The following is a 15,594-nucleotide window of genomic DNA, read 5'->3' as shown; positions in this document are numbered from 1 at the left end:
TAATGGTATCATACTATTCATATCCTTCCACAACATGCTTTTTAAAATCATTGTGCTAAGATTTATCTATATTTATGCTTTTAGCTCTCGTTCGTTTTTATAAACTACAGAATTCCATGTATGAATATAGTAGTACAATGTATCCATTCTCCTGCTGATGGATATCTTGGTTGTTTCTAAATATTTGCTATTACAAGCAATACTGCTACAGTGAATAATATTCTTCTATATGTTGTCCCATATATATGTGAATTCCTCTAAAATTATCTACCTAGGAGTGAAACTGTTGAATTATAGGGTATGAGCATCTTCAAACTGCTCCAATTTGTGTACCAGTTACATACCCACCAGTTACATACCTACCATACAAAAGTTTCCACTGCTCCATATCCTTGACCACACTTAATATCAATGTTCATGAAATCTGACTTAGAGTATGTCACTCCTGGCTTGGTGCAGTGGCTCATGCCTGTAAGGTCAGCACTTTGGGAGGGTGAGGCAGGGGGATTGCTTGAGGCCAGGAGTTTGAGGCCACCCTGGACAACATAGTGAGACCCTGTCTCTACAAAAAATACAAACATTAGCCAGGCATGGTTGCACATGCCTGTAGTCCCAGCTACTCATGAAGATGAGGTGGGGGAGGATGGCTCGAGCCCAGGATTTTGAGGCTGCAGTGAGCCATTATCGAGCCACTGCACTCCAGCCTGGGCAACAGAGCAAGACCCAGTCTCAAAAAACAAAAAAGTATGTTACTCGTCTGTCCAAACTCTCCAATGGCTTTGCATTCAAGCAAATGCCAAAGTCCTTACTGTGACTCATGAGACCTTACCTGTCCCTCCACACTGTCTCTCTCACCTTATCTCCTTCTAGGTCCCCATGTTCACTCTCATCCAGTCCCAGTAGCCTCTTGCGGTTCTTTGAATGCACTAGGCAACCTCTTGCCTCAGGGCCTTTGCACTTGCTGATCCTTCTGTTTCAAGTGCTCTTCCCTTAGATATCTACATAAATCACTCCCAATTACTTCAGGTCATTACTCAAAATTCACCTTTTTAAATTTTCAAATTCACCCATTTATACAAACACTTCATGTCCTTCTTCTCTCTGCTCTTAAATTTTCACCTAAGCTTTCATTACTAGAAAACTATATATTTTACTTTTCTTTGCTTATTGTTAAGCTCAGTAAATTACAAATTGCCTAAGGGTAGAGATTTTTATGTTTTCACTGCTGTATCTCCAGTACTTAGAATAGCAAGAGCTCAATGTTTGTTGAATGAATTGAATGAATAAATGAAGACAAGCCAAACTGTATATGTTTGCTAAAATAATGAGCATAAATAATCTTATTTTACTTTTTATTTCTCTGGTTGCAGGTGGGGCTAAGCATCTTTTCATATATTTATTGGCCATTTTTTCCCCAGAGTTGCTTGTTTTATTCTTCTAATTTGTGGGAGTTCGACATATATTCTTGTTTCTCACTGTTTGTTGGTTATATGCATTGGAAGTATGTCCCCTGGTCTGTGGTTTATTTTTTTACTTTACTTATGGTTTATTTTGTTGTGTAGAAATTTTAAATTTTAGGTGAAATGTAGTCAAAGTTATCAATCTTTTCCTTACACTCTGTAAATTGTCATGTTTTTCTTAACTGCCTTCCTCTAACCTCCACCCACAACAAAACCTAATCCTCTCCGCTATCAAACACTTCAGCTATATTGTACCTTCTTCTTTTAACCATGTCTATGAGCTAATGAGGCTACTAGTGTCACAGAAAAGAAGCAAGCCTTGGATTCAAACCCTGGCTTTGTCACGAGAGGCAGTATAGCATAGTGATGAAGAAATGGATTATGAGCTACAGTGTTGATTTGAAAATTGAGCCCAGCACTTACTAGCCGTATAATCTTAGGCAAGTTACTGGACCTCTGTGTGATTCAGTGTCCTCATCTATAAAATGGGGATAATAATAGCATCTGCCTCATAAAGTTGGATCTGTCATAAGGATTAAATGAGTTAATACAGGTACTGCCCTAATAATAGTGTCTGGCACATAATAAGCACTGTTTGTGTGTTTGCCATTATTATTGCTAACTCTGTAACTAAGGGCAAGTTATCTCCTTAATCTCAGTTTTCTCTTTTGTAAGATAAGGCTACCTTGGAGTATGGGAAATAAAATAGCATAAAATACTAAAATAGTGCTTATCTCCATGCTTGGCACTTATAAGGTATTCAACAGATGTTAGTGTTCTCTCTTCTTCCTCATTGGGGCTAGGGACCACGGCCTTATCTTTAAATCCCCAGCCTCTAGCACAGAGCCTAGCATAAAATAAGGTGCTAAAAACTGTTTGAGCACCTGCTGTGTGCCAAGGCCTCTGCCAGGCACTAAAGACACTGAGACACAGAGCCTGCCCCTCAGGATGTTCGGAGGCTACAAGTAAGAATGAATGAGACAGAGAAACCGCCCTGACAACCCTCAGATGAAAAGCATGGGCCAATGCAATGGTTTTCACACCAGGCTCCCTAGAGTCCATATTTAAAATCAACATATATCACTGCTTTACTATTTATCATTTCTGACTGAGCATATATATCAATGATCCTCACTGAGCATTGGCTTCCTCATTTTAAAAGTGGGGATACTTTGAAAGAGTTGTTGCAAGAATGAGATATGACCAAGTACACACACAGTCTTTGGTATAGCACCTGGCACACGGACGGCACTCTCTTCTCCCCTCAAACACAGGCCACTGTTGGGGCCTTTTCCTCAGGAGTACTGGGTGGACCTCTGAGTTTTTCTCAGACAGCATTAAGGTCAGGGATGACAACCATCCCCGGCCCAATCCTGTTTCAGACTTCCACTGCTGGTGACCAAATCCTAAAAGAAGCCAGCTCATCTGAGGGCAGAGCTGGAACTCAGCATATCAATGAAAAAGTGTGAGAATACCTTCTCCTCCAACATCAAATGGTCCAATCTCCACTTAGTCAAAGTGACTAAATTTGTCTCAAGTTGTAATGTCATTTGAAGAATTTTTAAAAATCATTCTTTTTATTTTTATTTTTTAGTAGAGATAGGGTCTTCTTATGTTGCCCACGCTGGTCTCAAACTCCTGGGCTCAAGCAGTCCTCCTGCCTCGGCCTCCCAAAGTATTGAGATTATAGGCAGGAGCCACTGTGCCAACCCAGCCTTTAGTAGAGACAGGGTCTTGCTATGTTGCCCAGACTGGTCTCAAACTCCTAGCCTCTGGCAATCCTCCCATCTTAGCCTTCCAAAGTGCTGGGATTATAGGCATGAGCCACTGCGCCCAGCCCCATTTAAAGACCTTTGAAGGATATACTAGTACTTGTAATGATGACATGGCACTAATATAACACACAATTGTATTTCTCCAAAATTATTTGCAAGGGTTGCTACTGAAGTTCAGAAGAGTCTAATAAAACATGGCATGCCCCACCAATAGTACAGTTCTCCACGTTTCCAGGCAACTCTCACACTCACCCAAGTTCAACTGAAATACGGTAAACAAAGCAGTACTACACATACCATAGAGATCTGGATTGCTGCGGATATATAACCTCACAAAATTTTTCCCGGGTATTGGCAAAAGAGATCCTTTAATTCTGTCAAAGACCTGGAAAACGACACAGCAGTAATTCTACTGAAGTTTTTTAAGTTTAATAAATTCAACTACTACAAAATTGAAACTCAGTCATTAGAGCTTTTATGATAGTAGTTTCAAATGTTAATAACCTTTTACTTTTGTAAGACCATTTCCAGTATATAAAGGCTTTCACATTATTTGGTTGTTCAACCATTAAAGAAACAAGTCTCCGTTACGCGTAAAAGGAAAGGTGAAATTGGTTTCCAAACCTGGTAGGTGTCCACGTCAAAGAATGTTTGGTAGTATTCAAATGTCCAGAAGGGGGAGCTTTTCTTCTGTCCAGCAAGTAACTGTCAGAAATAAAATAAAACATAATGAACACATAAGCAATTTCTTAATTCCAGCTGCATGGGGGTGCAGGAGGGATCTGATCTAATGGAAAATCAAAACATTTGAAACAATAGGCTCTTCTGCATTCAATAACCAACTCTGAAATAGCCAATTCGCAACTCTCAGCCTGATTAGAAAAACAAGCATTGGTTCTGAAGTCCACCAAAAGGGTTCAAATCCTGGCCCCTCCACTGAGGGGAGCTTTGGCAAATCACTAGACTCCTGTCAGGCTTAGTTCTCTTATCTAGATTCAATAGTATATAGAATTATGTACAATAATAAATACATATACACACATACAACACACACAGAAGGCAGTCAGTGTAAATACCTTTTCGCTTTTTTTTTTTTTTTTTTTTTTGAGATGGCGTCACACTCTGTTTCCCAAGCTGGAGTGCAGTGGTGCAATGATAGCTCACTGCAGCCTTGAACCCCTGGGCTCAAACAATCTTCCCACCTCAGCCTCGCAAGTAGCTGGGACTACACGCGTGCACCAGTATGCCCAGCTAATTTTTTAATTTTTGTAGAGACAGAGTCTCATTATTTTGCCCAGGCTGGTCTCAAACTCTTGGGCTCAAGTGATCCTCCCGCCTCAGCCTCCCAAAGCACTGGGATTACAAGTGTGAGCCACTGTACCCAGCAGTGTAAATATCTCTTCCTCCCCCATCCATCCACGATCCTCCCTACTATTGCCACCTGAATTCTCAAAAATCTGATATATTGACTCACTCTAATGTAAAAATATTACTACTCTGACAAAAAAAAAAAAAAATTCCAATTGAGAAGAGGCACCTGAGGAGGACCATATCTATCCCAACAACACAGCTCTTTGGTGGCAGAATGCAGGCCCAGTGCCAGGAATTGCGGCTGTCATCTTCAGATATCTGAAGGGAATTCATACAGCAAAAAGTATAGGTGAACACTGAGCTGCTTTGCAGGACAAGGGCAGGTGCTATAGGCAGATATTTTTTGTTCATTATAAAGGAAAATGGATGGCCGATTAGAAGCAGCTGTGGTCTGCAGCACTCACAGAGAGGAGTGGAAGCAGTGAATGAATTCAGCACCTTCAACTGAAATATCCAGGTTCTTGCATTGGGACTGACTAGGCAAGTGGCTCGACCCACGGAGAATGAAGAAAAGTAGGATGGGGCGATGGCTCACCCAGGAGCAGCACAGAGACAAAGGAACACCCATCCCCAACCAAGGAAAGCATTACCCTTGAAAACCAGCATAAGACATGGATGCCCTCTCTCATCACTCCTATTCAATAGTATTAGAAGTTCTGGCCAGGGCAATCAGGGAAGAGAAACAAATAAAGGGTATTCAAATAGGAAGAGAGTAAGTCAAATCATCTTTGTTTGCAAGATGATATGTTCCTATATCTAAAAACCCCATCATCTCAGCCCAAAAGCTTCTTAAGCTGATAAGCAACTTCAGCAAAGTCTCAGGATACAAAATCAGTGTGCAAAAATTGCTAGTATTCCTATACACCAACAACAGGCAAGCAGAGGGCCAAATTATGAATGAACTCTCATTCTTTTGTATGAATGAACTGCTACAAAAAGAATAAAATACCTAGGAATACAGCTAACAAGGGAAGTAAAGGACCTCTTCAAAGAGAACTATAAACCACTGCTCAAAGAAATAAGAGAGGACACAAACAAATGAAAAAACATTCCATGCTCATAGTTAGGAAGAATCAATATTGTGCAAATGGCACATACTGCCCAAAGTCATTTATAGATTCAATGCCACTCCCACTAAACTACCATTGACATTCTTCACGGAATTAGAAAAAAACTATTTCAAAATTCATATGGAATCAAAAGAGAGCCCAAAGAGTCAAGACAATCCTAAGCAAAAAGAACAAAGCTGGAGGCATCTTGCCACCTGACTTCAAACTAAACTACAAGGTTACAGTAACCAAAACAGCAGGGTACTGGTACAAGAACAGACACATAGACCAATGGAACAGAATAGAGAACTCAGAAATAAGAATGCACACCTACAACCATCTGATCTTTGACAAACCTGACAAAAACAAGCAATGGGGAAAGGATTCCCTATTCAATAAATAGTGCTGGGAGAACTGGCTAGCCATATGCAGAAAATTGAAACTGGACCCCTTCCTTATACCATATGCAAAAATTAACTCAAGGTGGATTAAAGACTTAAACGTAAAACACAAAACTAAAAAAACCCTAGAAGAGAATCTAGGGAATACCAGCTGGGCACGGTGGCTCACGCCTGTAATCCCAGCACTTTAGGAGGCCAAGATGGGTGGATCACGAGGTCAGGAGTTCGAGACCAGCCTGGCCAATATGGTGAAACCCCGTCTCTACTAAAAATACAAAAATTAGTTGGGCGTGGTGGCACACGCCTGTAGTCCCAGCTGCTCGGGAGGCTGAGGCAGGAGAATCGTTTGAACCCAGGAGTCGGGGGTTGCAGTGAGCCGAGATCATGCCACTGCACTCCAGCCTAGGCAACAGAGCAAGACTCCATCTCAAAAAAAAAAAAAAAGAAAGTAAATCTAGGGAATACCAATCAGGACATAGGCATGGGCAAAGATTTCATGATGAAAACACCAAAACCAATTGCAACAAAAGCAAAAACTGACAAATGGGATCTAATTAAACTAAAGAGCTGCTGCACAGCAAAAGAAACTATCTTCAGAGTGAACAGACAACCTACAGAATGGGAGAAAATTTTTGTAATCTATCCATCTAACAAAGGTCTAATATCCAGAGTCTACAAAGTACTTAAGCAAATTTACAAGGAAAAAACAAACAACTCCATTAAAAAGTGGGCAAGGGACATGAACAGACACTTCTCAAAAGACATACATGTGGCCAACAAACATATGAAAGAAAGCTCAATATCTTGATTTGAGAAATGCAAATCAAAACCACAATGAGACACCATATCATGCCAGTCAGAATGGTGATTATTAAAAAGTCAAGAAACAACAGATGCTAGTGAAGTTGCAAAGAAAAAGGAATGCTTTTACACTGTTGGTGGGAGTGTAAATTCGTTCAACCATTGTGGAAGATAGTGTGGCGATTCCTCAAAGACCTAGAGGCAGAAATACTATTTGACCCAGCAATCCCATTACTGGGTATATACCCAAAGAAATATAAATCATTCTATTATAAAGATACATGTACATATATGTTCACTGCAGCACTATTCACAATAGCAAAGATATGGAATCAACCTAAATGCCCATCAATGATAGACTGGATAAAGAAAATATGGTATATATACAACCATGGAATACTATGCAGCCATAAAAAGGAATGAGATCATGTCCTTTGCAGGGACATGGATGGAGTTGGAAGCCATTATCCTTAGCAAACTAACACAGGAACAGAAAACCAAACACCACATCTTCTCACTTGTAAGTGGGAGCTGAATGGTGAGAACACATGGACACATGGGAGGGGGAGCATCAAGAAGAATAGCTAATGGATGCTGGGCTTAATACCTAGGTGATGGGGTGATCTGTGCAGCAAACCACCGTGGCACACGTTTACCTATGTAACAAACCTGTACCTCCTACACATGACCCCTGAACTTAAAATAAAAGTTGAAGAAAAAAATTAAAGAAAAACATTTTCACAATTAAAGTCGACAATGGCAGCAACTGCCTTACCTGGTGGTAAACAGCCCATTCCTGGAGGTACTCAAGCAAGTGTTTTCAATCTTTCTTTCTTTTTTTTTTTTTTTTTTTTTCCGGAAACAGGGTCTCACTCTGTTGCCTACGCTGGAGTATAGTGGTGCAATCTCGGCTCACTGCAACCTCCACTTCCCAAGCTCAAGCAATCCTCCCACCTTAGCTTCCTGAGTAGCCGAGACTACAGGTGTGCACCACCATGCTCGACTAATATTTTGTATTTTTTGTAGAGGTAGAGTTTCACCATGTTGCCCAGGCTGGTCTCGAACTCCTGGGCTCAAATGATCTGCCCGCCTCAGCCTCCCAAAATGCTGGGATTATAGGCGTGAGCCACCACGCCTGGCTCCAAGTGTTATCTTTCCTACATAGCAAGGACAGCATCAATATCTTGGGAGAGAGGCTAAAACAGAGGGCCATGAAGGTTCTTTCCTACTCTAATATTAGAAAATATTGAGCATGGGAGTCCCACATTCCATAAGCTAGGATCTTTGCTCACTACCCCAGTGTTCCCCTCCACAAGTGTACTTACGGAAAATAATGGTCTGTTTGCCTGTTTCCCCCACCAAGGAAGAGGCCATGTGTCATTTACCTCTGAGCTGTCACTGCCTGACACTGTACCTGGCACACAGTAGACAGTGAATAAGCACATAAACAAGCTTTAAAAATTGTTTTAAAAATATCTCAAAGACAAGTTCAAACCTCAGTTTTGTCAGAGTCATCATTTCCCAGTAACTCATCATCTTCTTCTCTTCCTGAGCCTCTTGGGGATCCTGGCTGATGTTTTGGGGTTTCACCAGGATCCTCAATGTTTACTGTGGTGGCATCTGGGTTTGCTGTCAGAGAAGTGGCTGCATTGCCAAATTCTGAAATCAATTAGAGCACAAGGGCCTCAGAAACCTTACCCACGCTAGAAATGCTATACTTTGAATTTAAAGACAAGCTGTCACAACCTCAATTTTGCTATAGACCTTACCTGATACAAAGGGCAAAAGCTTTGGAAAAAAAAAAATCTCATCAGGAGATCAATCTTATATAGAAAAATGACTATGAAGACAACAGAATTTGGAGTCAGACCTAGATTTTGGTCCTGGCTCAGCTAGCCACTTACTAAATACAGAAGCCTGAGTAAGTAATTAAACCTCTCTAAACCTCAGTGTTTTCATCTGTATCATGGGGAGAATAACATTTATTTTAAATAATTTTGGGAGAATTAGGAATATAACCTAAGTCTTAAACTTCTCTTCTTTGATTCAAGTCCAAAAAATTTTAATGAAAGTTATTCTTTCCAGTAAGTCTACATAGTCACTACAGAAAATATGGGAACAAAAATGAAAGTGGAATCAGCCAGCCACAGTGACTCACGCCTGTAATCCCAGCACTTTGGGAGGCCGAGGCAGGCGGATCACCTGAGGTCAGGAGTTCGAGACCAGCCTGGCCACTATGGTGAAATGCTGTCTCTACTAAAAATACAAAAATTAGCCAGGTGTAGTGGCACATGCCTTGTAATCCCAGTTACTCTGGAGGCGGTGACAGGAGAATCACTTGAACCCGGGAGGCAAAGGTTGCAGTGAGCTGAGATCACACCACTGCACTCCAGCCTGTGTGACAGAGTGAGACTATGTCTCAAAAAAAAGGAAAAAAGAAAGTAGAAATCACAGGATAAAAATCACTCTTAGGCCAGGCATGGTGGCTCATGTCTGTAATCCCAGCACTTTGGGAGGCCAAGGCAAGAGGACTGCTCGAGCCCCAAAGGTAGAGGCTGCAGTGAGCCGTGATCATGCCACTGTACTCCAGCCTGGGCAACAGAGTAAGACTTTGTCTCAAAAAAAAAAAAAAAAACCCCAAAAAAACAAAAAAACACTCTTAGTTCCACCACATAAAGGCAAACACTATTAACATTTTAGTATATTTCCTTTTCTTCACATAGTGAGATTCATGCCACTGATGATCATTCATTTATTCAACAAATATTTACTGCAGGCCCACAATGTGCCAAGTACTGATCTAGAACATGATACTATAATTAATTTTGCATTCTGCTTTGTCAAGATTATGTAAAATTGGGGATTATACACAAAAATGATTTTTCATATTATAACAGTCTCTTAAAATGATCACTTATGTGACTGCATAATATTCCATCAATGAAGGTTTTCTTACAAATACAAAAGGAGTGTCTGTGTAGAAAAAGCTTTTTGGGAGGCAGCCTTAAGATGAACACCTATCAGTGTGATCACTAGGTCAACAGGGTGCAAACCATTTTCAAGGCTCCTGAACCATGTTACCAAACTGCTTTCCAAAAGAACCTTACCTACTTGTGTCCACCAGCAGTGACTGGGACTTCCTGTCTCTGAATATCCTAACATACTTTATTTCAGCTGCTCTTGAATAAAATTCAGGGCAGCTCTGAACCTTTGAAGGCCAAAGGAAGAGTGCCAGCAGGGCACCATTATAACACTACAAGCAGGGCACCAGTCCTGGCAGTAGGACAAATGAGTTCATTCTTACTGCCTCTCAACTATATGAGCAGTTTTATGGAGAACACTAAAGTGACTGAAATTAATCGGGTAGCTAATATGCAACAATTACTGAAGCCTCAATTGGCAATGTTTGGGTAGTTTAAGCAACATGAGGTTCTGGAGTGAGATGGTCCTTTGTTCAAGGTAAGACTCTTAATACTCAGTAGCTCCATGACCTTGAGCAAATTACTCCATGGCTCTGAGTCTCTGTTTCTTCACTTATAAAACATAGATAATACCTACCCCACAAAGAGATTTTGAGGATGATGAAATAATAACTATCATTACAGGTACCTCTTATTGATTGTATAGGGCAATGACATTTAAAAAGATAGTCACAACTTTGCTGGAGGGAATTAGACCAAGGAAGATATACTTAAGTCTCACAGTTAAAAAGCAGTAGTTAAAATAACTAGAAAAGTATAACTGAAGCTGGGCGTGGTGGCACACACAAGCTGGTGGTCCCAGCTACTTGGGACGCTGAGGCAGGAGACTCGCTTGAACCCAGGAGGCGGAGGTTGCAGTGAGCCGAGATCACGCCACTGCACTCCAGCCTGGCAACAGAGTGAGACTCTGTCTCACAAAAAAAGGAAGAAAAGTATAACTGGGCTGGATGCAGTGGCTCACACCTGTAATCCCAGCACTTTGGGAGGCTGAGGCAAGCAGATCACTTGAGGTCAGGAGTTCGAGACCAGGCTGGCCAACATGGTAAAAACCCATCTCTACTAAAAACATAAAAATTAGCTAGGCATGTTGGTGGACACCTGTAATCCCAGCTACTCAGGAGGGTGAGGCACAAGAATCACTTGAAATGGGAGGTGAAGGATGCAATGACCCGCGATCACGTCACTGCACTCCAGCCTGGGTGACAGAGCGAGACTCCGTCTCAAAAAAAAAAAAAAAAAAAAAGAAGAGAGAAAGAGAAAGAGTATAATTGGATTGTTTGTAATACAAAGGATAAATGCTTGAAGTGATGGACACCCTGTTTACCCTGATGCAATTACTACACATTACATGCCTGTATCAAAATATATGAGTGTACCCTGTAAGTATACATACCTACTACGTACCCATGAAAATTAAAAAATTTTTAAAAAGCAGTAGTTTACCAGGGGGAAGGAATGCCAGAAGGGGGAACAGACAGTACCACTTTAGAAGCACAATGGTCAAAAAGGCCCCAAGGAGGGCGATAACTCCTCTAGTTGTTGGGATCAGGAAAGGTTTCTTGGAGAAGATACCATATGAGAAGGATGGCCAGAGGTGCTGGGGATGGCATCTCATGCAAAGGGAAGGAGATGAGCAAGACCCAGAAGATGGAAAGTGTGTCCCATGATGGAGGGACAGTGACGGCATAGTTTGACTGGAGTATGGGTTGCATGCACCCCTAACATGACGACTCTTCACACAGTCTGCTCTGTGCTGGTTATTCTTGTCCATCTCAGCTCCTTGAGCATAAAACTGGTATGTGTCTTATTTCTGCCACCAACATTCTCTGCTTTTACATCCTGGCATATCCCAAGCTAGTTTCAGCCTCTGCTCCTTTCCTGAAACAATGCCTTTCACCTGAAGGCTTCTGACCTCTACTTTTTCATCCAATACTACCGTTCCTCCCCGGAGAAGCCTTTCATGACCCACCCCCCACCACCCCACCCCCAGCATCCTGTGCGCTTTTCTAAAGACCCAAGTCCTTAACACAGTTGATAAAGCCCTGGGTGATTTGTCACCTGCCTCCTCCTAAGCATCACCTTGTGTCAGCTTTCCCCACCATCTGTGATCTGGAACACAAGTGTTCTCCCAATCCTTTAGGAAAAAATTAAACTTCCTCACTCCACAGGGACTTTTGCAAGGGCCACTGTCTTTGAACTTTCTTGCACTGCACTCCTAGATAGGATGGCTGAGGAGGGTCTCTCTAATGAGGAGAGATTTGAACAGAGCAAAGGAGCAAGCCATAAGGCTATCTGAAGGGAGAATGTCCCACACAGAAAGATGGCACAAACATCCCAAGCTGTGAATGTACTTGGTGCATAGGAAGAACCGTGACAGCCCATGCGGCTTGGGCAGAGACAGAAAGGACGAGAGCAGCAGATGAAATCAGATGGATGGAGGCTGCATCATATAGGGGCCTCCTAAGCCACAGTAAGGGCTCTGGCTTTTTCGTTTTTGTGTGTGTTTGTTTGTTTATGTTTGAGATGGAGTCTCGCTCTGTCGCCCAGGCTGGAGCGCAGTGGTGCGATCTCGGTTCACTGCAACCTCTGGGTTTGAGCAATTCTCCTGCCTCAGCCTCCAGAGTAGCTGGGACTACAGGTGTGCACCACCATGCCCAGCTAATTTTTGTACTTTTAGTGGAGACAGGGTTTCACCATGTTGGCCAGGCTGGTCTCGAACTCCTGACCTCAGGTGATCTGCCCTCCTCGGCCTCCCAAAGTGCTGGGATTACAGGTGTGAGCCACCGCACCCGGCCTGGCTTTTTCTTCTAGTGAGATGGGAGCTACTGGAAGGTTCTGAAAGAATGACATGATCTGCTTGAGTTTTAGAAGGACTACTCTGCCTGCAAAGTACAGACTGTAGAGGGGTAAGGGAGGAAGCAGAAAGACCAGAAGGAAGGTAAGGGCTATAATTCAGAAAAAAGGTGACAGTGACCTTGAGCATGGTGAGAGTAGTGGTGGAGGTGGTCAGATGCTAGATGAATTTTGAAGACGAAGTTGACAGTATTTGCAAACTGAAGTGGATTTCTAGTACTTGCAAATGAAATAGATTTATCTTTAAACAGTGTATCTCTTCCTTAGATAACAGAGACAGCATAAGCTGTGATACCAGACTGGATGGGTTCAAATCCTGATTTTATCCCTTACTAACTGTGTGACCATTAGGCAAATTATTTTTCTGTGCCTCAGTCTCCTCATTAATAAAACAGGGGAATAAAGTAACTATTTCATAAAGTTGACATAAGGATTATCTGTACAGCATTTAGAACAGTGCCTGACATATAGTAAATGTTAGCTAAGGTGTTAATAAAACAAGTAAGTGGGCCAGGCATGGTGGCTCATGCCTGTAATCCCAGCACTTTGGAAGGCCAAGGCGGGTGGATCACAAGGTCAGAAGTTTGAGACCAGCCTGGCCAATATGGTGAAGCCCCGTCTCTACTAAAAATACAAAAATTAGCCGGGTGTGTTGACAGGCACCTGTAGTTCCAGCTACTCAGAAGGCTGAAGCAGGAGAATCGTCTGAACCTGGGAGGCAGAGGTTGCAGCAAGCCAAGATCGAGCCACTGCACTCCAGCCTGGGCAACAGAGAGAGACTCCATCAAAACAAACAAACAAACAAGTAATCAATCCCTAGCCTAAGTCAGGCTCTGGGTTATGAGTTCTAATATCTCCTTGAACTTTTCCTCCAGCACTTTCATAGTTTGTAGGTATATATTTAAATGATCATTTAATAAATACATGTCTCCCTCACTAGACTGAGAGCTTCACTAGGAAACTATTTTGTTCACTCTTCTATCCCTGATAACTAGAACAATTGCCCGGTTCCTGGTCACAACCAGGAGATATTTACTGATTCAATGAGGGATTGATCTGATCACATTTCATCCTAATGATCTTTTTACATTTTTATCTACTCCACCAGTGGATAAACTTCTTCATCTTTTTATCTCCAGTATCTTGTACGGTTCTAAGCACAAAGTAAGTGCTAAATAAATGTTTTCTGAACTAAAACAGGAACCGTATAAGCATTTTCTGTAATCACTGTACTAAATTTATGATACTTGTTACCAATCTGAAAGGTTATCTGGCAAAAAAAACAAAAACAAAAACAGCTGGTGTGGACAAACAGGAAACACCTGGATGTGGCCAACAGCCACCAAGATGTTTGAAATAATATCCTTCAATGTGTGAGGCAGTATAGCAATGAAAATACTTGCTGTGACTGTGGAAATAGTGATCATAAATATAAAGGTGGGCACCCAACTGATATACCTTCAAATTGCAAGTCATCTACTGCTGCCATTCGGCCAGTGAGTCTTCTCCCAATTATGAGGAAGAAAATTTGCAGGGGTCTAAAAGAAAAAAATAGGTAAACGTAATAGGATGACAGTATAAAGTATCTGCAAACAAATCTTATGCCAGTATTAGAAATGGTACCACTTTCCCTTGCCTCCCTTTTCAGTGGGGTTTAATAGGTTTATATAAACATAACTACTAAGCATCAGGTATTATTAAATATTAAAACTGTAACAAAGAAACTAACCCCGGGGGTCCAAAGGTTCCAATTCAACCTTATTTGGTTGTGTATGTACCAGGAATGAATCTCAACTCACTGTGTGAATGTTTAGAGACCAGGTGCAGCCTAGAGATGTAACGATGAGGAAGGAGAGGCTGAGGTTTGAAAGAGGTGATGGGGACAGTGAAGAACAAAGGCAGTTCAGCCTAGCCAGTGGTTAAAGGCACAGGCTCTGGGGTCAGACAGAGCTGGGTTTGATTCCCGATTCTGCTGCTTCTCTGCTGTGTGCGCGCTCCTCGCGGCCTCAGTTTCCTCATCTGTAAAATGGGTGCATAACGGTACCTAGTCACACAGTGCGGGGGTCATTAAATGGGAGTGCGTGTAAGGAGGCTAGCGCGGAGTCAGGCAATTAGTAGGCAATGGGGTGTCGGCGACCCTGCAGCCCGGGACACCGCGAAGCAGAGGCAGTGTTTCAGGGAGAGGAGCTGGGCCGCGGCGGCCCGGGCGGGCAGGAGATCCTGAACCCCCTTAGCCTCGTACTGGTCCCGCAAACCCGGCAGCCTCACCTCGCGGGGTTAGGTGTCCCCCAGGTCCCGGGAAGGCTCAGGCCTCAGTTGCTCCGCGCCGGTTTCGGTCCAGCCCAGTTGCCGGAAGCCGGAGGTCCGGGGGGCGGAACCTCTCCGCCTCCTCCGGGAAGAGCCCCGCCTCCTTAAAGAGACAGCAGCTCCCAGAGACACCTGCGTGCTGCGGCGCGCAGAGCCCGCTCCCTCCCGCCCTTCTCCCGAGGGTGAGCCTCGGGTTCTTAAAGAGACAGGCGAGGGCGGAGTGGTGGGGTCACTGAGTGTGACTACTTGAGCTGGTCTTGCTCCAGGGAACGTAGAAAATTCTCGAGTTTAGGGTTTTCTTACTGTGTGTTTATACCTCTTTTCCTAAGGAAATATAAAATCGGTTGATGAAAGACGATTGTGAAAGAAAAAATAAGTCACCCGCGTCACCAGTCCCTCAGTTTCTTTTGGCCATAAAAATTTCACTGGTGAGAAAGTACATGATGAGTCAATTACATTCTGAATGAGTGATCGAAAGCGCGATGTCTGTTCGTATGAGCACCCCCAGTAAGTGAGCACTTGGAAAGGCTTTACATCTAATAATAGCCATATATAGTGTATTTTTTTCCCAAGATTATCATGATCAGGCTTTGTAC

At 42.6% G+C, this 15,594-nt stretch overlaps 1 protein-coding gene across 18 annotated transcripts in view; it reads right to left on the bottom strand.

Moving 5' to 3' along the window:
• Window positions 1-15,268, bottom strand: part of YIPF1 (Yip1 domain family member 1) — a 47,039-nt gene extending 31,771 nt beyond the window's left edge. For 6 of the 18 annotated variants that reach the window (XR_008502504.2, XR_008502501.2, XM_063655714.1 and 3 more), the window contains exons 1-6: window positions 14,960-15,261; window positions 14,491-14,710; window positions 14,150-14,229; window positions 8,353-8,516; window positions 3,860-3,940; window positions 3,533-3,620 (exon numbers count right to left, since the gene is read on the bottom strand). Coding sequence is in view for 8 of the 18 variants with exons in the window: in XM_063655714.1 (XP_063511784.1) it covers window positions 3,533-3,620; window positions 3,860-3,940; window positions 8,353-8,516; window positions 14,150-14,180 (364 nt within the window). In the remaining 10 variants the exon portion in view is untranslated. Of the gene's footprint in view, window positions 1-3,532; window positions 3,621-3,859; window positions 3,941-8,352; window positions 8,517-14,149; window positions 14,230-14,490; window positions 14,711-14,959 lie in introns of all 18 variants that reach the window. The other 12 variants (XR_010124558.1, XM_054487072.2, XM_063655710.1 and 9 more) reach the window with 6 other exon arrangements.
• Window positions 15,269-15,594: the final 326 nt, after the last annotated feature.

The sequence above is a fragment of the Pongo pygmaeus genome, chromosome 1 (genome assembly GCF_028885625.2).
Source record: "Pongo pygmaeus isolate AG05252 chromosome 1, NHGRI_mPonPyg2-v2.0_pri, whole genome shotgun sequence".
NCBI lineage: Eukaryota > Metazoa > Chordata > Mammalia > Primates > Hominidae > Pongo > Pongo pygmaeus.
The sequence above is the reverse complement of the archived record's forward strand: the minus strand, read 5'-3'. Positions and strand labels throughout refer to the sequence as shown.